The sequence below is a fragment of the Schistocerca cancellata genome, chromosome 1, assembly GCF_023864275.1.
Source record: "Schistocerca cancellata isolate TAMUIC-IGC-003103 chromosome 1, iqSchCanc2.1, whole genome shotgun sequence".
Taxonomy (NCBI): Eukaryota; Metazoa; Arthropoda; class Insecta; order Orthoptera; family Acrididae; genus Schistocerca; species Schistocerca cancellata.
Window position 1 is genome coordinate 793,822,434 of NC_064626.1, and position 21,317 is coordinate 793,843,750.

The 21,317-nt window shown below is 40.0% G+C and overlaps 1 protein-coding gene across 5 annotated transcripts in view; it reads right to left on the minus strand.

Annotated features, from left to right (window-relative positions):
• LOC126187731 (mitochondrial coenzyme A transporter SLC25A42) overlaps positions 1–21,317 on the minus strand; it is a 228,171-nt gene that overhangs the window by 91,982 nt on the left and 114,872 nt on the right. For all 5 annotated transcript variants that reach the window (XR_007537787.1, XR_007537785.1, XR_007537788.1 and 2 more), the window contains one exon: positions 5,571–5,751. Coding sequence is in view for 2 of the 5 variants with exons in the window: in XM_049929001.1 (XP_049784958.1) it covers positions 5,571–5,732 (162 nt within the window). In the remaining 3 variants the exon portion in view is untranslated. The remainder of the gene's footprint in view (positions 1–5,570; positions 5,752–21,317) is intronic.

The window sequence follows — 21,317 nt, forward strand, 5'->3', positions numbered from 1 at the left end:
CTCTTGGTCTCCCTCTACGATTTTTACCCTCCACGCTGACCTCAAATGCTAAATTTGTGATCCCTAGATGCCTCAGAACATGTCCTACCAACCGGACAAGTTGTGCCACAATCTACTCTTCTCCACAATTCTATTAAATACCTCCACATTACTTATGTGATCTACCCATCTAACCTTCAGCATTCTTCTGCAGCACCACATTTCGAAAGCTTCTATTCTCTTCTTGTCCAAACTATTTATCGTCCACGTTTCCACTTCCACACATGGCTACACTCCATACAAATACTTTCAGAAGCGACTTCCTGACACTTAAATCAATACTCTATGTTAACAAATTTCTCTTCTTCAGAAACGCTTTCCTTGCCATTGCCAGACTACATTTTATATCCTCTCTACTTCGACCATCATCAGTTATTTTGCTCCCCAAATAGCAAAACTTCTTTACTACTTTAAGTGCCTCATTTCCTAACCTAATTCCCTCAGCATCACCCGACTTAATTCGACTTCATTCCATTATCCTCGTTTTGCTTTTGTTTATGTTCACCTTATATCCTCCTTTCAAGACACTGTCCATTCTGTTCAACTGCTCTTCCAAGTCCTTTGCTGTCTCTGACAGAATTACAATGTTATCGTCAAACCTCAAAGTTTTTATTTCTTCTCCATGGATTTTAATACCTACTCTGAATTTTTCTTTTGATTCCTTTACCGCTGGCTCAATCTACAGATTGAATAACATCGTGGATAGGCTACAAACCTGTCTCACTTCCTTACCAACCACTGCTTCCCTTCTATGGCCCTCGGCTCTTATAACTGCTATCTGTTTTTTTGTACAAATTGTAAATAGCCTTTTGCTCCCTGTATTTTACCCCTGCCACCTTCAGAATTTGAAAGAGAGTATTCCAGTCAACATTGTCAAAAGCTTTCTCTAAGTCTACAAATGCTAAAAACATAGGATTGCTTTTCCTTAATGTTTCTTCTAAGATAAGCCGTAAGGTCAGTATTGCCTCACGTGTTCCAACATTTCTACGGAATTCAAACTGATCTTCCCAGAGGTCGGCTTCTACCAGTTTTTCCATTCATCTGTAAAGAATTTGCGTTAGTATTTTGCAGCTGTGACTTATTAAACTGATAGTTTGGTAATTTTCACATCTGTCAACACCTGCTTTCTTTGGGATTGGAATTATTATATTCTTGTTGAAGCCTGAGGGTATTTCGCCTGCCTCATACATCTTGCTCACCAGATGGTAGAGTTTTGTCAGGACTGGCTCTCCCAAGGCCGTCAGTAGTTCTAATGGAATGTTGTCTACTCCCGGGGCCTTGTTTCGACTTAGGTCTTTCAGTGCTCTGTCAAACTCTTTACACAGTATCGTATCTCCCATTTCATCTTCATCTATATCCTCTTCCATTTCCATAATATTGTCCTCAAGTACATCGCCCTTGTATAGTCCCTCTATATACTCCTTCCACCTTTCTGCTTTCCCCTCTTTGCTCAGAACTGGGTTACCATCTGAGCTCTCGATATTCATACCAGTGGCTCTCTCTTGTCCGGGGGTCTCTTTAATTTTCCTGTAGGCAGTATCTATCTTGCCCCTAGTGAGATAAGCCTCTACATCCTTAAATTTGTCCTCTAGCCATCCCTGCTTAGCCATTTTGCACTTCCTGTCGATCTCATTTTTGAGACATTTGTATTCCTTTTTGCCTACTGCATTTACTGCATTTTTATATTTTCTCCTTTCATCAATTAAATTCAATATTTCTTCTGTTACCCAAGGATTTCTACTAGCCCTCGTCTTTTTACCTACTTGATCCTCTGCTGCCTTCACTACTTCATCCCATTCTTCTTCTACTGTATTTCTTTCCCCCATTCCTGTCAATTGTTCCCTTATACTCTCCCTGAAACTTTTTTGTTTTTAGGGTGCAAAACTGCTAAGGTCATTAGTGCCCAGTCCGTGATTTAGGAAACAGTAAAAACCGAAAATGGAAACCAGCAGCAATGGGAACGAAACTCAAAAAATTGGAGAAACTAAAAGCAGAAGGAAGGCTTAAAAGTCCACTACAGAAAGGGGTTGGTTGTCCCCAAAAAAAGCTTCAAATGACTGACGTCATTTCACTGGCACTAATAAACTCGAGAACACGATCGCCCGAGCGCGTGTCATCTGCTAAAATTGATGATATATCAGGCGACAGCTATAGACGGGCGCGTAACGGAGTAAAATAGGGGCACTCAATTAAAAGGTGTCTTACCGTCCACAGCTGAGAGCAGTGGGGACAGAGTGGGGGAGGATCGCTGCTTAAAAGATGTCTATGGCTAAAAAGACAGTGCCCTATCCGGAGCCTAGTTAAAATTACCTCCTCCCGACGACGCGTGCAGACTTCCTCGGGATAGTTAACGTCTGTCTTCAAGAGTCTTCCAGTTCAGTTCCTTTAGTATCTCTGAGACACTCTCCCATGAATTAAACAAATCTGTAACCATTTACGCTGCCTTTCTCTGTATATGTTCGATATCCCCTGTTATTACTATTTGGTATGGGTCCTACACATACATGAGCAATATTCTAGAACTGGTCATTAGAGTGATTTGTAAGCGATTTCCCTTGTAGACTGACTGCACTTCCCTGGTATTCTACCAATAAACTGAAGTCTACCACTTGCCTTACTCACAACTAAGCTTATGTGGTCATTCCATTTAATAACCCTACAAAGTACTACACCCAGGTGTTGGTATGAGTTGGCCGATTTGAACAGTGATTCATTGATATTAAAGTCGTAGGATACTACATTTTTTCATTTTACATCTCTGAACACTTAAAGCAAATTGCCAATCTTTGCATGACTTTGAAATCTTGTCAAGATCTGACTGAATATTTATGCAGCTTCTTTAAGATAATACTTCACTACAGGTAACAGCATCATCTGCAAAAAGCTAGAGATTACAATTAATAATGTTTGTAAGGTCATTAATATACAACATAAACAGCAAGGGTCCTATCTCACCTGGAACACACCTGAAGTTACTTCTACATCTGACAATGACTCTCCATCTAAGATGACATGCTGCATCTTCCATACCAATCAAGTCCTCAATCCAGTCACAAATTTTACTTGATACCACATATGATCTCACACTTTTACCAATAAGTGTAAGGATAGTACTGAGTCATATGCTTTCTGCAAATCAAGAGACACTGCATGTGCCAGATTGCCTTGATCCACTCCTTTCAGTAGGTCTTGTGAGAAAAGTGAGCATTAGGTTTCACATGATCAGTGTTTTCAGAATCCATGTTGGTTGGCATTGAGGAGGTAAATCTGTTAAAAGATACCTCATTAAGTTGCAGCTCAGAACATGTTCTAAGATTCTACAACAAATTGATATGAAGGATATTGGACGGTAGTTTTTCAGACCACTTCTACTACCCTTCTTGTAGACAAGTCTAAACTGCATTTTTTCCATGAAATGGATACAGCTTTTCGTTCAAGGGGTCTAGGATAGATTATAGTTAGGAGAGGGGCTAACTGAGCCACAAATTCAGTACAGAATCTGGTATGGATTCAATTGGGCCCTTTAGCTTTGTTCAGTTCCAATGATTCCAGCTGTTGCTCAACACCACTGACATTAATACTTATTTCATTCATCTTTTCAGTGGTATGAGGATCATATTGGGGCAATTCTCCTGGGCTTTCCTTTGTAAATGAATATTTTAAAACAGCATTAAGTGCTTCAGCTTTTGCTTTGCTACCATCAATTTCAGTTCCTGTCTGATTTGCTAGGGACTGAATACTAACTTTGGTACCAGTAACAGGCTTTACATGTTATCAAAATTCTTTGGGTTCTGTGAAAGATCAGTTGATAATATTCTACTATGGTAGTCATTCAAGGCTTCACACTTTGCTCTCTTGACAGCCACATGCATTTCATTCAGCATCTCTCAATCTATATCCCTACACTTTGGTTTGTACCTATTACACAGTACTCTCTGTTTCTTTAGAGTGGCTGTATACCATGAAGGCTCCCTCCCAGTATAGATTGTTCTACTCCGTACATGTCTATCCAGTGCGTGGCAAAGTATTATTTTAAATGTGAGCTACAGTTCTTCCAGATGCTCCTGCCCTGTGCTGAAAGTTTCAAATTCCTCATTGAGATATGACATTAGTGATTTTTTTACCTAATTTACTGAATGTATATATTTTTCTGCTTATTTTAGTTGGCCCTTGTACTTTGGTAATCATTATTGACACAACCACATGATTGTTATTGAAACCAGTTTCAATGTGGACACCCTCAAAGAGGTCAGATCTATTTGTTGCCATTAGATCCAATATATTTACAAAATGAGTGGGGTTCCTAACTACATGTTCTATGTAGTTTTCGGAGAAGGCATTTGGTGATCTTTCACAGAATGTCTTATCATGCCCACCACTATCATAATAATTTTCCCAATTAATTGTTGGATGATTAAAGTCTCCACCAATGGTTACAGTATGACTGGGGAACTTACGTACAAGCAAACTGAGGTTTTCTCTGAAGTTTTTGATTACACCAGGAGATGAGTCTGGTGGGAAATTGAACGATCCAATTACCATTTTATGCCCTCCCCTAATACCGAGTCTTGCCCAAACAGTATCACATGCAGCTTCATTCTGTCTCGATGGATTTGAATTTCTTTATTGCAACTAATACACCACCATTTCCTATTAACCTATCCTGTCGACTTACACTTAATTTTTTCCCAAAAATCTCACTCTTATCACTTTCCGGTTTAAACCAGATTTCTGCACCTAGTAATAGGTGAACTTCACTGCTTTTCATGAGTACTTAAACCTATGGCACTCTGTTGCGATTTTTTGTAGTTTACCAATAGGATTTTAATACTTTCACCTGTGAGAAGCATTAATTTGATCTTACATATGATACCCAATATAATCACACTTTCATTGAGAAGTGTTGGTGTGATACTGAAACGAATGCTTTTTGAGAGTCAGGATATACTACATCTACCTGATTAGCTTGATCCAGGACTTTCAGGAAATTCTGTGAAACAACTGCAAGTTGGGTTTCACATTATTTATGTTTTTGGAAGCCATGCTAGTTACGTGGAGCTGGTCATTCAGTTTGATAAACCTCATTACATTTTAGCTGAGAATACGTACCAAGCTTCTAAAAATATTGAACATTAATGATACTGGACATTCGTTTTCTGACTCACCTCTTCTACCCATCTTACGGATGGGAGCAACATGGTCTTTCTTCCAACCAGTTGGCAAGGTAATTTTTTTTCAAAAGACCTTCAGTACCTTGTGGTTAAGACAGGGGCCAACAAAGCTGCAAATTCTCTGTAGAATCTGTTAGGACTCTATGGATCCTAGTATCTTGTCCAGGTTTGGTGACTTCAGATGTTTCTCAATACCAATGACCCTACTATTTTTATATGTACAACCATTTGGGTGGAATTAAGAGTGATATGTAACACAACATTATACATTAAGATCAACTTATGTAAGATAACGCATTCATTTATATGTTTTTCGGTATAAAATCTTATATTAAACATAAATATATTATATTAGCATACTGCAGCAGGACCCGCAACATCTGCCGTGTGGTGAACTTCAGAAGAAGCGCCAGCAGTGGAAGCAGCAGGTGGATGTTGCTGCTGCCTATTGACTGCAGATGCTAACTCCTCCCTCAGAACAGCGGCAGCTCCTGCTGCAGAATCCACTGTGCTATGACTCATTTCTGCATCATTTATGGTTCTGCAAATGCAAGAAAAAAATTGTTATAGTATAAGTTAAACAACTTCTAAAATCTAGATATTTATTAGTTTCTACAAGACATAACAATGAATGCATGGCAGTACTGAGCTCCAGCTGTATGTCATTTTCACATTCACAATTCTAAAAATACTCTTCTAAATTTTTGTATAGGTTAAGGTTCTTTCACAGAAAGATACTGTAAATTGGGTGAATAGGGACAAAAATTTTAAAAAGTTATTAAATGAAACCTCTCCCTTGTATTTTCATCTGAATTATCTTTATCAGTGCAGTTAAGATGGCCAGTCTGTTGTCTACACGACATTTCAGAACCAAAATCAAATTTTCATATTTGTCATGTTGGCAGACACTATATTCAGCTGCTAGTCTACACAGAATTTTTATTACCTCTTAAAAGGTTGTGGTATTCTAACTAGTGACTAGATTGATGTATTAGTGATTTTATATTCTCAGTCCACTGTATTTTGGTGAGTATTTGCACATAATAAATATTTAGTTATCTTCATTTTGAAAGAAACCATTTAATTTATTTTAAATATTGTTTGTACAGTTATATTGAGGTGAATCAGAACAAGGCAAAAATGCCAAAAGTAGCTACTGGTAACAAATTTTTCATGACACGTGAAGTGTGCTTGCTTCATCCTGTTACACAGAATTTCCAAAACATTTGATTTGATGCATAGAAGACAGGCCAAGTTATACAATAAGAACATTTTAGGAAAAATACAGAGGCTTACACTATTTTATATACATTTCTGAGATACACCTACACATTTATTACTGTTTCCAGAGCACAAAAATAAAATCTATAATTCCCTTGTTCAAACAGTGAAACTAACCTCAACGACTTCTTCAATAGAATAATAGCCATTTCCCACCAGAGGAGCAAAGACCAATCTTTTCAATGAGCCACATTACATGCATTACTGCCTTAAAGTTTATGGTACATTTACACTCCCATGTACTATGGTGTTTAGGCATAGTGTTTTAAATGGGATATTGGAAGTTTAAAATTATTCCTGTGGCAAGTGGTGGTGGTGGTGGAAATGGAAAGTGTCAAGTGTATGTTCGTTTTCATATTAAAAAGAATGGATGGTGTTTTAAAATCTTTTAAGCATGGTCAACAGGATTGTCGATGGTTGACAACATACATTTTTTCATGATTTTTATAATACTACGAACCTTGAGGCTTTTGCTGAATTACCCCAGAGATTATACTATAATGAATAATCAATTCAAAGTAGCAGTGGTAAAATATTTTTCTGGTGTCTATGTTTGTGGCAACCGGCAAAATAAACAGTACAAATGCTAAGCTATTCTGTTTGTCTGCTAAGTAGTCAACGTGTGATTTCCAATTTAAACTTCAACGTGATTTAGGCCTAAGAAGTTAACATGGTTTACATCTGTGATAACCTGACCACTGCAAGTTATTTTTATTCCATTCCGTTCTATATCTGACATTTATTGGAATCCCTTCAGGCACCTCATTTTCAATCAGAACTGATATCATCAGCAAATAAAACTGAACCAACATCAAGTGGTTGGTCATTTATGTAGAAAAGGAACAGATAGGTACCCAATATTGGACCTCACGATACTTCTTGGGAAATAGTTCTCTAGTTTGAGTAGTAATTGCTTGGATTTGAAGTTACAATTACTATTTGTTCCCCATCTATTAAGTAAGAGTTGAACCCTTGTAAAGTAGTGTCTCTGTTTCCATATATCTATAAATTGTATAGAAGTAAGGAGTGGTTCAGTGAACTGAATAATTTTGTCAGATCACAGAATGTACCTGTGACCTTTCTGCTCTAATATAATGAGGAGCATATCTTTTGAGAATACTCTTTGATGGCATTTACAACGCTTTTTCCTTGCTGGAATTGCTGGGTTTTTAGAACTTCTCATTTATAGTAAGAAATTTTTGAATTTGTTTTGCTGCAATCTTTTCAAACACAATGGAGAATGTGTAGAATATTGCTAAGCATAATAAGTATCAAAAACAACTGAACGTGATCATCATAGCACAAAACAATGGATGCACTGGTGAGAGCCGAATACATGCCAAATCTTGCCTTATATGCACTTTGGTTGGTGAAGCTGCTGCAAGTACTACAATTAAACCTTTTTATCACAAGCAGCTGACCCCTCAGACCTTAATCTCTGGCTGGCTGACCAGGCATACAATATTATGGGACATCATCATATGATTCCGACCATGGTTACACCGAAGATTTTCATGGGCGGCACCAGTGATTCTGTCGTTCTGCCCCAGACAGCAGAGGTTAGTCTAGAGCAGGTGCATCATCCCCATGTGACCCACAGCCATCTGGAGGTGAATGCCAACATCTCTCTCTACCCACTCTAGAAGACCTTCCAATTTTCCGTGATGCAACACCCGACTGCTTCAGGGAACTTCAACAGGCTACGCCAGCTGGCACAGCCAGTGCTCAACTCACATCACACATAGTTTATCCACTTTCCTGGTTTCACAGGACATTCAGGTATGTAGTAAGGAACTGCCAACTGCCTTGCACTTACCCAAATTCCTTGCGTGGGCTGGTTTAGCCACCACAATCTGCAAAGACAAGGTTAGGCTCTACACAGTACTTTGGTATTTTAACTCTACATCCTCACTTTAATGACTATATGTACAAGACATCACATCCCAGCATGTTTTTTAGCCAACATGGATGTGGGCACAAGTGTCATACCAATGTCTATCACACTCACATGCCCTTTGCTGGCGAAACTCTTCTTAAGTGCAGTGACAAGATCAACATCTCAGTACACAACTGGTTCCTGATGTGTTTGTTAAATGCCTTCCATGTCACCAGTGTTGATGACCCTGTCCCCTGTATTGATCTCTTACAGTTTTTTGGCCTCTCCTCTGGCCTGAGAACAATGTCTTTACTTTACCATGAGATAAACATTCAAATTGCGTGTGCTCGCTACACCATCAACTCTCTATCATCCACTTTCTCTGAGTATGTCACTATTGCTGCATCTGGCCTCCTTGGTTGTCGACCTCACTGCTGAACGCTCTGTGGTCACACTTACTGCATGCAGAATTAAGAGACCAGATGCTTAATAGATGCTGCTTCAGAAGGACTGGTATGCGCATAACGCCTACTCCACAGCCTCAGACCTCTGCAACTGTCCTCTGATGTGGAACTTAACTCAGCACCTGTTCCACATGGCTCAACCTGTAATTCTGTACACCTCAGGTTAGTGACAGTGTTACATCAAGGGAAGCCACCCACTTCCCCCCCTTTGCATGTGACAGTAAAGCAGTGGCTGGCACTGAATGGCACATGCCATACGATAGACACTATGGGGCTGCCTTGTAATGCACATGGAGCCATTTGTAAACATTTATATGCAAAAGCAGTAGTGCATGAACTCTTCCAGGTGGGCATCATACAGCCTTCGGACAGCAACTGGTCAGCCCCCATCCACTTTATCCTTAAGAAAGACAGTTCTTTTTGCTGTGTGGCAACTACAGGTGCCTTAATGCTCGTACTGTCATTGACAACTACCCAATCCCCCAGATTCAGGACTTTGCACAATTTCATAACAGCACGTGTGTGAGTGCTCTCAACTGATGTAACGCATTTCTACTGATCCCTAAATTCCAGGTGACACTGCTAAGGCTCTGTTGGTTACTCCACGTGACATGTTTGAGTTTTGTTTCATGTCCTATGGCTTCAAAAATGTCACTCAGTCATATCAACGTTTCATCAACTCAATCTTATTCACGATGCTGAATTGCTATGCTTACTTAGACGATATTTTAAAATATTCCTCCTCAATCGAGGAACATGAAATCCACCTGTCCCAAGTCAAGTGGCTTTGCTAAGCAATAGCTTGCAAACCACACATGACAAATCTCAACTGAACTGAGAATATGTTACCTTCTTGGGATATACCATGGATGGCAAAGGCATTCAACTGCCAGTTGATTGGGTGGACTTTTGTTGCAACCTACCTCGTCATCCCACTTTTTGGAAACTGCGCCGATTCCTCTGCACCATTAATTCCTACTGGTGACATCTTCCCATCACCACCCTCATCCAGGCAACTCTTACAGATGTGTTGGTTGGTAAGCAAACCTCTGGTAAACCCCAGATGAAGTGGTCGGACAACATGATCTAACCATTTGAGGCACTGAAAATTACATTAGCTAATGCCATGACATTTATGCATCCAGTTCTGGATGTGCTCATTTCCATTCTCATGGATGTGAGTGATTTCTCAGTAGGTGCTGTCCTCCAACAACATGTAGGCAATTCCATTCTACCATTGTGCTTCTTTTCCAGGAAACTGCTTGGTTCACAATGAAAGTGGTCTGCATTCAATCACAAACTAGTCACAGTTTATGAAGCAGTTTAGCACTTTTGCAGTGACATCGAGGATTGCAGAGTCACCATAAACTCCTAGCGGATGCGATTTGCAATCCCATACTAGATCTGCCACTGAGACACTTTCGAGCATGTGGACTTGATTAGCCAATACACAACAGACATTTGACAAATTAGGGGAGCTGACAATGCAGGCACAGTATATCTATCCAGAATGGCAGCAATTACTTCTCCTTTGGACTTCAAAGAGTTAGCTTCACTGCAGACAGAAGAGACAGATGTACAGGAAATGCAACAGGATATGGCTACAAACTTTACAATGGTTTCTTACCACTTATCACGAGCCACTACACCAATCGTGTACGACATTTCCATAGATCATCTGTGCCCAATTGCACCAGTTGTCCTTTGCCTGTAAGGTGTTTTTGGCAACACATGACCTCAGCATCCTGGTATTAAGGTCTCCAGGTGCCTGTGACTGAATGCTTCATATGGCCCAATGGAAAGAAAGACTGCCAGTCATGGACCCAGGTGTGTATTCCCTGTCAATAGGGCAAATTCAGCCATCATGAACAGCCCCCATTAAATTTTGTCTGACCCTTTCCACTGTCTGTGCAATACTGCAACATACTTTTGTCCATCAATGAAGTGATCAGATGGGTTAAAGATGTACCACTCATGGACATTACTGCCAATACCATCACAAACACATTTGTCCGTATGTAGATTGCACGATTCGGCTGCTCGTCTTTGGTTACAACAGACGAGGGGTGCCAACTTGAGCTCCAGCTTTTTTCGAAATTGTGCATCCTCTGCGGCAGTGCCAAGTTCCATACAACCGCTTATCAATCATAGAGCAACAGCCTCATCAACCACTGGCACCACATGTTTAAAGCAGCCCTCATGTGCAGCAAAGAAGCCTGGACTGGAGTGTTACACTTGGTCTTGTTCGGCGTTCAAACAAGATTTAAAGGCTATGCTCACACAGGTGCTTTATGACAAACCCCTCTTGCTCCCTGCTGAGTTTGTGGAAGATTCTAAGCTACACACCCAGTTCAGATGCCCACTCTGGTCGAGCATGTTAGATCGCACACTGCCAAGGTGCACAGCCCTGCCCCCCTCAGCCACATTCAACACCCTAAGTTTTTGTTCACAACAAGCTGGCTCACTGTGAGTTTATAATGCTATGTGACAACACCATTCGGCCAGCACTACAGCCTCCCCACTCATGACATCATCAAGTGTTAGCAAGGGCAAATAATATTATGGATATTTTACTGAATGATAAATGACAGACCATCTCTGTCAACAGGGCCAAGCCTGCTTGGACTTTGGACAACAACCCACTTGCGGAAGCAGGAAGGACCTTATGGGCACTCACTCAATGCCACGAATATCAGAGGCGAACATGTCCCCAAACCATACAGTGTCATGTGAAACAACTTTAATATGAGGTTCCATCTCCCCAGTGTTCTGTCCCCCCTTCTGTTGGGATTGACTCGAGCCCAGCTCCTGCTGCTCCCCTACCACCACCACCCCACCCCCTCTCCCACTGACAATGACAGTGCCCCACTCGATCAAACCACCCTCATTTTTCCGCTGCTTAACGTGCACCCAGAGTTCACTATCAGCAATGTGACTATCATGTCGATGACCTTGCCCTCCATCTGCATGACACCACCATTTTCATATTGGCACATTATGCTTCCAGCTGTGATGAGGCTATTACATTATATGTGACACTTATGTTCACTCCAGACTCCCCCAGGACATGAATGAAGATCACACCACAGCCATAACCGATGGCGGTGGTTGTATCACCATCACTGTGCCTGTTTACATGGTCCACCCCACAACCCCACTCTCGCATATGGGTCATCACCTTTGGCCTCCTGAATGGTTGCATGACTATGTCATCTCTGGGTTTCACACCCACAAAAACAGCAATCGATCAAAAGACAATTCAGGCAGTTTGAAGCAAGAGTTGGAGTAATTCTGCCTATTCTATTACTAATGATATAGTAAATATTTGCAGAGTTTATCTCAGCATATTTACTTTTTAACAATTTTATTTACTTATTTGTTAACCTTACATAATGTTAACCACTTTCCAGCAACTCATGATGCCTAGGACACATGACTCAACTTGAGTTTATGTGATCGCTCTAAGCTTGTTGACACCAGTGCCTACCAATTTAAATTGTATATTACAGCACTGAGGATGGTCACTTAGTGACCGAAAATCGATTTTGCGGTTAATAAAACAAAAAAATACAACCAATGCTGTCTCTCCTTCCAAGTATATCCATTATCTGGTCGTGGTGCACAGGACACTCCATGGAGTCGCCAATCAATGTTTTGAAGACACTAACTGTGCGAAGAGGGTACTACATCTTCAGGCAAATAAACTGCATAACAATCTATTTCTTTGGTTAATCAATTTGCTAATTTTATGTTATTCTTTTTATACTTGTAAATTGTGTTGTAAAAATTACAGTTATGGGTTTAAAATAACAGTTTTATTTAATATAAATTCACTTATCTGCAAAATGTAAACAATATCTTACAGGTACGCTTTTCTGGAATAAATGAAACTTCCTTTCTACTACCATGATTTTGTAATAAATATAATTACATCTTTTTTAAAAAAGATAAGGAGGAAGGATGTGGTTCAATTATTGCAGTCCAGGGCAGTAATGTATGATAAAGAAGGCAGTCCTTTGCAATTGGTTCTTTGGAGGTGGAGGTGGTGGTAGTGGTGGTAGTAGGACTGAAGGGTATGTGGGGATGTGATGCGGGAAATCTGTTTGCGGACTAGGTCTGGGGGATAGTGCTTGTCTGTGAAGGCCTTGGTGAGACCTTCAGTTTACTGGACAAAGGAGTTCTTGTCACTGCAGACACCAAACCCGGGTGGCCAAGTGGTACTTGAGGAATTTTTTGGTGTACAGGGGATGGCTACTGTCGAAGCACAGGTACTGTTGGTGACTGGTGACTGGAGTGTGGATGGAGCCTTCAGAGAGGAGGAGGTCAGTGTCCAGGAAGGTGGCACTCTGGGTTGAAGAGGACCAGATGAAGTGGATAGGAGAGAAGGTGTTGAGATTGTGAAGGAATGAGGATAAGGTGTCTTCGCCCCAACTCCAGACCATGGAGATATGATCAATGAACCTGAATTAGATCAGTGGTTTAGGGTTTTGGGAGGCTAGGAAGGTTTCCTCTAGATGGTCAGTAAACAAGTTCGCATAGGAGAGTGCCATGGTTCTTCTCCCGCTACCCCCTTTGTACCCTGCTATTCCTCCTCCTCTCTCACCCCACTCCAGACTGCTCCTTTTGTTCAACATGACAGTTGTAATCAGGTCAGGGTTTCTGGAGGTAGTGGTTACATGTGCACGAGGTGTGCTTGCTTGCACAAATGAATGTGTGTTTTCTTTTCTGAAGAAGGTTTCGATCGAAAACTATGATGTGTAGCAGTCTTTTCATCCTGCCTGTATGTTACTCAATGTATCACCTTTTTAGCAATCTACCTTTTCCTAATATTGTTGATATTCCAACATGGACTTTTCGTTGTTTGGTTTTGCCTAATGGCTTTTCTTCCGTCCTTCAACCCTGTAATGTTTTCCTTTGCTGCTGTTCTCTAAAGCATTGCCCTGCTCAGTCCCCATAATGTTTCATCTTTCCTGTGTTTTTTCATCATCTGCCAAACCATGACTTCCAAGTGACACTGTATCAATGATCTCATCTGCGTACAATATACAACTTGTAGAGCCTCAAGAATTTCGGTGTAAATTCTAGAAACACTCGGCCTTCCACCGTGACGAACACCTGATATTTTAGGTACGAGTGTGAGAGAATGAGAAAGTTTCTACCAGTCCACCTGTTTCTATGTGCAGGTCGGAAGTTTGTTATTAGAAGACTGTAAAAGGGGGCGAGTAACTGACGACAAGTTTTTGCCGCCAGCGCCACAGAAGACGTGACGAAAATTCAAGGAATAATTATGTAGTATTGGTTCAAATGGCTCTGAGCACTATGCGACTTAACTTCTCAGGTCATCAGTCGCCTAGAACTTAGAACTAATTAAACCTAACTAACCTAAGGACATCACACACATCCATGCCCGAGGCAGGATTCGAACCTGCGACCGTAGCGGCCACGTGGTTCCAGACTGTAGCGCCCTAAACCGCTTGGTCACACCGGCCAGCTACGTAGTATTCTTTGATGTGTTAGTGTCCGTGTTGATTGTAGAAAGACCAATGAACAATTGAATATAGATTTCTATGCACATTCATGTATTGGCCTCGCTTGAGACTTATCTTACTTCTCATCTTAGTTCTGCATGAGGCAAGACACATGTGATGTTTATAAATTATTGGTTTGTTACTATGATATTGAACTTGTGTTTTATCGAGTCTGAAGTTTAAAGACGCCAGTTGGCTTGCCAGGGTTTACTTATGTGAAAAAGAGAAAATGTTGATTTGTGTTGAGAGATGAAAATATACCAAGAATGAACTGAAAGTGTTCCACAAGTATACAAATTATTTCAAGCACAGAGAAGTAGCTTAATAAATTCCTGTACCCGTTATAGTCTTCGGAGAAGAAGCTTTTGGGATATCGACGTAGCTGATTACCCAGAGGAGAGGATCGGCTGCACACAATACGAAAGTGAACTGCGAGAGACGTGTGAGTCTTGCACCCCAGCACCACGCTGTCTCGTGTCGTCCGAAAATCATTAGAACATGGCGACCTAAGAGACAGGCCCCGAAGAAAACGAGAATTTAAAGACAGAAACTGAAAGAAGATATTAGGCGTTATCATGGCAAACAGGCCTAACAAGATACAAGAACTGTTTCCAGTAATAGTTTTGAGTCCAATGAACCAATGGAAGAAAGTTGCGAGCGCAGTGCAATAAAAGACGCGAGAAAGTAATAACGGAGAAAACTGGAGATTAAGACTTCAACTTTTCGACTAAGAGGATTGTTATTGTTATTTACTGAGCATCCATTTTATCATATACAATGATATAGGAGATTGGGTGTGGAGAGTAAGCAGTCTTCACACACGTACATCGCGCCGACGCCGAGTGCACCAGCTGCTGCTCACCGGTGCTGACTCCGTGTCTGCTCGCCAACGACGACGCTGAAACCAACATTCGACGCCGCTGGCGCCAGTGCTGTCCGCTGACGCTGATTACACGTTCGCTCACCTACGCAGCTAGAGCTCTTCGCCGGGAGAGCGAAAACCAGAATTATTTCGTAAAACGTTGAGGGCACGGTTGAATGATAAACTGTTATTATAGTTATTGTACACAGTGGTGAATTTTCTTTTAGATGATTACTAGGTTAAGATCAATAAAATTATGGATCAAGAACAGCAACAAACTTCAGGACCAGCCATGGCCATGGCAGTGAATAGGGGACACGCCAGACTGGACTGAAGTGGCAAATTTAATCAAAGGACTAAGTCTATACTCCGTTAAATGCTTGACTAGATGACCAAAGTGTAAGCTGGATGACCAGAAGGCTGATTCAGCCACTCTAATAAAAACTATATTTGCTGCATGGCTGTTCAAGGTTTCACTTTGAGCATCTAATTTTTCACTTAAAGACTGAATTTGACTCTTTAAATAATAAGGTAGAAAATATGAAGTTAGATTTAAAGAGTGAACTAGTAGTTCTTTGAATACTCACGTTAATCAACTATTTATTGAATTTAACAAGAGACACGATGAACAACTTCAAAATTTAACTAAAAAATTAGAATTTGACATTGAAGATAAATGTAACAATGTAGAAATGGAACTTGTCGAAAAAATTAGGATCGTTTCAAAGCGTATGCAATGTTGTAAATCAGAGGTTGCACGCCCTGAAGGATAGTACTGAAAAACAGGATAAGCTAATTCCTTTTGTCCAATCGCAAATTGCAAGCATTAACACTCGAGTTGACACCGTGGAAAGGGATTTAAAAGAGGAACTTGCGACATCCGATACCGTACCTTAAATATAAGCAGTCTGGAGGAACAATTTGAAGAAACGTTGTTAGGGGTTACCCTCTCGGCCACTTTTCTATCATTTCTTCTGACTTAGCTTTGGAACATAATGATCAGAAGAAAGGCATAGACAGTTTATGGAAAGCATTCAAACTTATCCAGGATAAGGTAGACAAAAAAGTGACTTCTTCTAACGTGGTGGTAACCAGTGAGGCAATGGGAAGCAAATTCTGGACTATCCAGGCAATTTCCGAAATTTAAGCCAGACGGGGACGTAAACCCAACTCATTTTCTGAAACGGTTCAACCAAGCCATGCCGAAAAACTGGGAAGACTCAAAAAAAGACAGAATTCGCGGTAGGGTGCCTTTTAGGTGAAGCTTCGGAATGGAGCACTGTAAACATTGAGAATTTTTCGTCTTGGACCGACTTCCAGAAAAAGTTTAAGGAGAAGTATTGATCAGCGAGTGACCAAGAAAAATTATTATCTGATTTGGGGGACGCAAAGAATTATAACAGTACGTGGGGAACAATAAGATATTCTGAATGGCATTCGACACGGGCAAAGTACTTAGATAAACCCATGGAGGGAGAGGGGTTGGTTAGTATCTTAATAAGGCGATTACCTATCTACGCTAGGAAAGATATATTATGTAGTGGATGGAAGACCGTAGAAGAATTGTTATCCTTTGTAGAAGCACTTTATGCCTTAAAGACCGGAATGAGAACGTAATTCAAAGTGAAAGTCAGAATTACCGAAGAAGTAACAATAGTAGTAATAGTAATTTTAAGACACATGAGGCTAATCTAATTAGAGTACACCAGTGTAGTCGGAATAGCGGTAACGAAAGTTATCAAAACAACCAACCACTTTCGAGTATAGGCCCAGTAACATTGCAGGAATTTGTACCTAGTAGCAATAGAATACAAAGTGAAAATGTAATATCTCGATTTCGTACCAGCCGGTGATTACTAACAACGAGAAAAACGTTATGCCATCTGGATCCAGGGCTGGGGCCCACGTCGCAGAAATACGTTAGTAGGCCTAGCTTATAATAAACATGTTAGCTTTACGCATAAAATACCGACCAAAGAAGGTTGTTACTAGAAGAACCTAGCTTAACTAACGTTACTCCACAACCAATTATAGTTGGAAAGGTAGAAGATTTTGAAGTTAATATATTGATTCTGGTAGTGAAGTGTCACTTATTTCTAGTGGTTTCTTTAATACATTACGAACTAAACATAAACTTACCGCTATTACCGGTAACAGGAGTGTACATAGTAGGTATTACTGGAACCAAAAGTAAGGTTGTGAAACGGAACATTCCCAATGATGCAGTTCACCTGGGTGTCACATTTCGTTAGACACTTTTAGTAGTGGGAAATATCAATAGAAATGTGTTAGTTGGCATAGAATGGCTATCAAAATTTAACGTCATATTGAATTTTGCGGAGAATATTCTTTATTTTAGAATAGGTGACGATAAATATTGGGTAAAGTTTGTGACAGACCACTATAATGGTAAACAAATAACTGAGAATCAGCGTTTACGATTAACAGCGACAGCGCAATTGTCACCGGAGACTGAAAACGTAAGTCATGCATCACACCGATCTGACATCAGAAACAAAGTAAATGAATCCCCAATGTTAATCAACGACCAAAAGTTGAATTTATCTAAAATTCTATTGGAATATGAAATGGTATTTTCTGATAGTCCGGGTAGTATTAGTGACTATGTATGTAAATTTAAGATCAAAGATAATACGCCATTTTTTTGTAGACCCTACCCGATATCGGTAAGCCTGAATGAAGCGGGTAAGGAAGAGATAAGATGATTGACAATAAAATAATAGAACGTGGTACGAGTGTTATGAATAACCGTTTAGTAGTGGTAAAAAAGGCTACAGGTGTGCGGTTAGTGCTGGACGCGCGCACTTTGAATAAGCAGATAGAGACGGAACGAGACAGACCAATTAACATCGATTAATTACTGTCCAAATTTGAGAAAGCACAGTATTTTAGCACGATGGACCTGACGGCTGGGTATTGGCAAATTCGGTTACATCCTTATTCAAAGCAGTATACAGCGTTTCTATTTGATGGGAAATCACATCATTTTAATGTGTTACCTTTTCAACTAAATATCTTGGTATCCGTGTTTCTACGAGCCCTGAACGAGGTTTTAGGAAGGGAATTGTTAAGGGATTTCATAACATATGTGGATGATATCCTTATAATCTCCGCTACATGGGAATAACATTGTAAAACCTTAAGGAAAACCTTAAAAATGTAAAGAAAAAGGTATTACAGTAAAACTATCTAAATCGCATTTTGCGAGGCAAGAGTTCAAGTTTCTAGGGCATATTGTAGGAGTGCAGGGAATTAAACCCGATCCGGAACGTATAAAGGCCATTAAGGAGTGTCCCCCCTTAGAAACATAAGACAATTGAAAGGATCTATTGGAATGGCCGGTTATTATAGACGATGTATACGAAGTCAAGAGCTGAACGACCCAAGACTTCTGCGTTTATTACGGAAAGGAATACCGTGGAGTTAGGGCCAAGAGGCAAATAATGGGTTTGAAAATTTGAAAAGAGCACTGGTAGAATCACCTTTACTACACCTTTCGGTTATGGGTGAGCCATTTAAAAATTTCAACAGATGCATCCGACTATGGTATAGCTTTTTTTTTTTTTTTTTTTTTTCTTCTTCAAGGAGAGTTGGGTCTGGAAAGTTCAAATCAGCGATCTACAGCTTTTGCTAGCCGAAGTCTTAACAAACATGAATCAAACTATACAGCCATAGAGAAAGAACTATTAGCAGTAGTATGGAGTATCCAAAAAGTCCAAAAGTTATTATGGGGGTCAAAGATCCATGTATATACGGATCACCAAGCTCTATCTTTTTTAATGAGTAGTCGCTTATTACATAGTAGATTAATACTGTGGATGTTGTTCCTACAGGAATATGATACTAAAATACAGTATGTAAAAGGTTCTGAAAATATTGTGCCTGATGCTTTGTCTAGATTACCTGCAGATATGAGAGACTTAAAACAGAAGGACCTGGCGTAATCTTTGCGATTAATTTTATGACAATAGAATATCCGCACAACAGGGTACAAGAAATGGCTCGAAGAATAACTGACAACATCCATCACGATCCTACTTTACAGAAATAAATGCACAGGTAATAGAAAATCTTCACCTCCTAATCAAGCAGAGAAATGGAAAATTATGAGGCAAAATTTATTTTGGAGAGATAGTATAACATCTCAACGGTAGCGTTTATGCATACCAGAAGTTGATGGAGGACGAAATTGTGTGGTATGTCCATACAGGGTATGGACACTTCGGAATAAAAAAGTGTATAGCCCACACGAACAAGTTATATATTTTAAAAAGTTGGGACATAAGGTAGCATCTTTAATTAGAGCTTGTGAAACCTGTCAGAAAGTAAAAGAGAATAACACTCATGTTAGATACAAAATGTATCCAATCATCCCTAAGGCACTACGATATTACAGCAACGGATTTCTTCGGACCAATTCCGAAAGGAAAGGGAGGAGTGTCGTACATTTTTGACCTCATAGAGTGTTGGTCTAAATATGTTAAGTTGTATCCTATTAAGAAAGGAAATACACCAACAGTGATACACTGTTTGCAAAAATACTTTCTCGAGGTGGGCAAACCAAAACGATTCCTCTTTGATAATGGACCACAATTTGTTAGTAACGACTTTAAAGAATTCTTAGCGTGGGTAGATATTCGTCAGGTATTAATCTCCAACTATAATCCGTCTTCTAACCCGTGTGAAAGGGTTATGAAAGAAAGTGGGAAATTATGTCGTACATACTGCCGTGAAAAACATACGTCATGGGCAATGAAAGCTAAAGACTTTGAGCTTATTTTAAATGAATTCCCACATTTATCAATTGGACTAACACCTTTGGAAGTAATAGGTAAACCTTTTGTGGGAGAACCCCTTATTAAATGTTTTACTTGGCCGGGATAACCTACTGTTGATTACCAACTTAATCACACAATAGTTTAAGAACTTTGTTGAAAGAGCACAACAACGACTGAGTAAACATAACGAGAAGGCTGTCGAACCTAAGTATAACGTTAATGACCTAGTCCTAGTAAAACAGCATCTTCAGAGCTCTGCCCTGAAGAAAGAAACACAATTTTTTGCAAAAGTATGAGGGACCTTACCGAGTGCAAACCGTGGTACATCCACAAGCCTTAGTTTTAGTGGATCCTCTAAGAGGACCAGAGAAAGGAAAATACAATGTAAAAGACAAAGTCGTATATCTCCCAGGGATGTTAATGTTCCGTGTTAACGGGCGAAGTGACTACCGTCGGATCCCTAGTTGTTTACGGTGTTTCTTCAAACCTATTCCTCAATTCTTAAACTATCCTATAATGTTAGTAATTAGGAAACAGGATATGACTACAGGACAGACGTATTTAAGAGAATTACGGATAAACAGTGATCTCTAACCTTGGAATGAAACGAACAGAATATAGTGCTAGTATAAAGGTAATATCATGGTACTATTCAAACAAAGTGATATCTAGACGACATAAACTGAACAGAATATTTTATGTGTGTATAAAGTATAGTGTAAAGTGATTAGCTAAACAACTATTTGATTGTAGTGTATAAATTTCTATTTTTATATAATATTTTATACCTTTAGTGAGATGTAATGTAAATGGGAGGGTTTGTATCACTTTTGGAAGGGGCGGGTAGTGTAAGTACAAGCATGACTAACGCTAATCACACACACCACCCACCTTTCAGACAATCCTTGCAGAAAGGTGTAACTGATTCTTCACCAATTGCCATTCCATAGGTGTTGCTAAGATTTTTCTTTCGGGGCTTCAAAGATGAAGGTGAGAATGACCGTTCTGTAGGAGACGTTTAACATCGTACCTCCTCTGGCTTCTCACTCAAGTATCGGCGAAGGGAGGTACCTGGGGAAGGGGGGTAGGAAGGGTTTCCCTGTCTTTGGGGCTATTTTCTTTCTGTTCTTCGATCTTAGCAACCAGTTCTACTTTTTCCTTCCTTACTTCTCATTTGAGTACCAGTCTATCTTTCTCTCTTTCCATATGTATATACTCCTATGGGTGAAGTCGTCGTTTTCCGTGGTTTCCAATAACCTTCAACTTATTTCATATAAGTAGGCAGAAGAATCAGGAT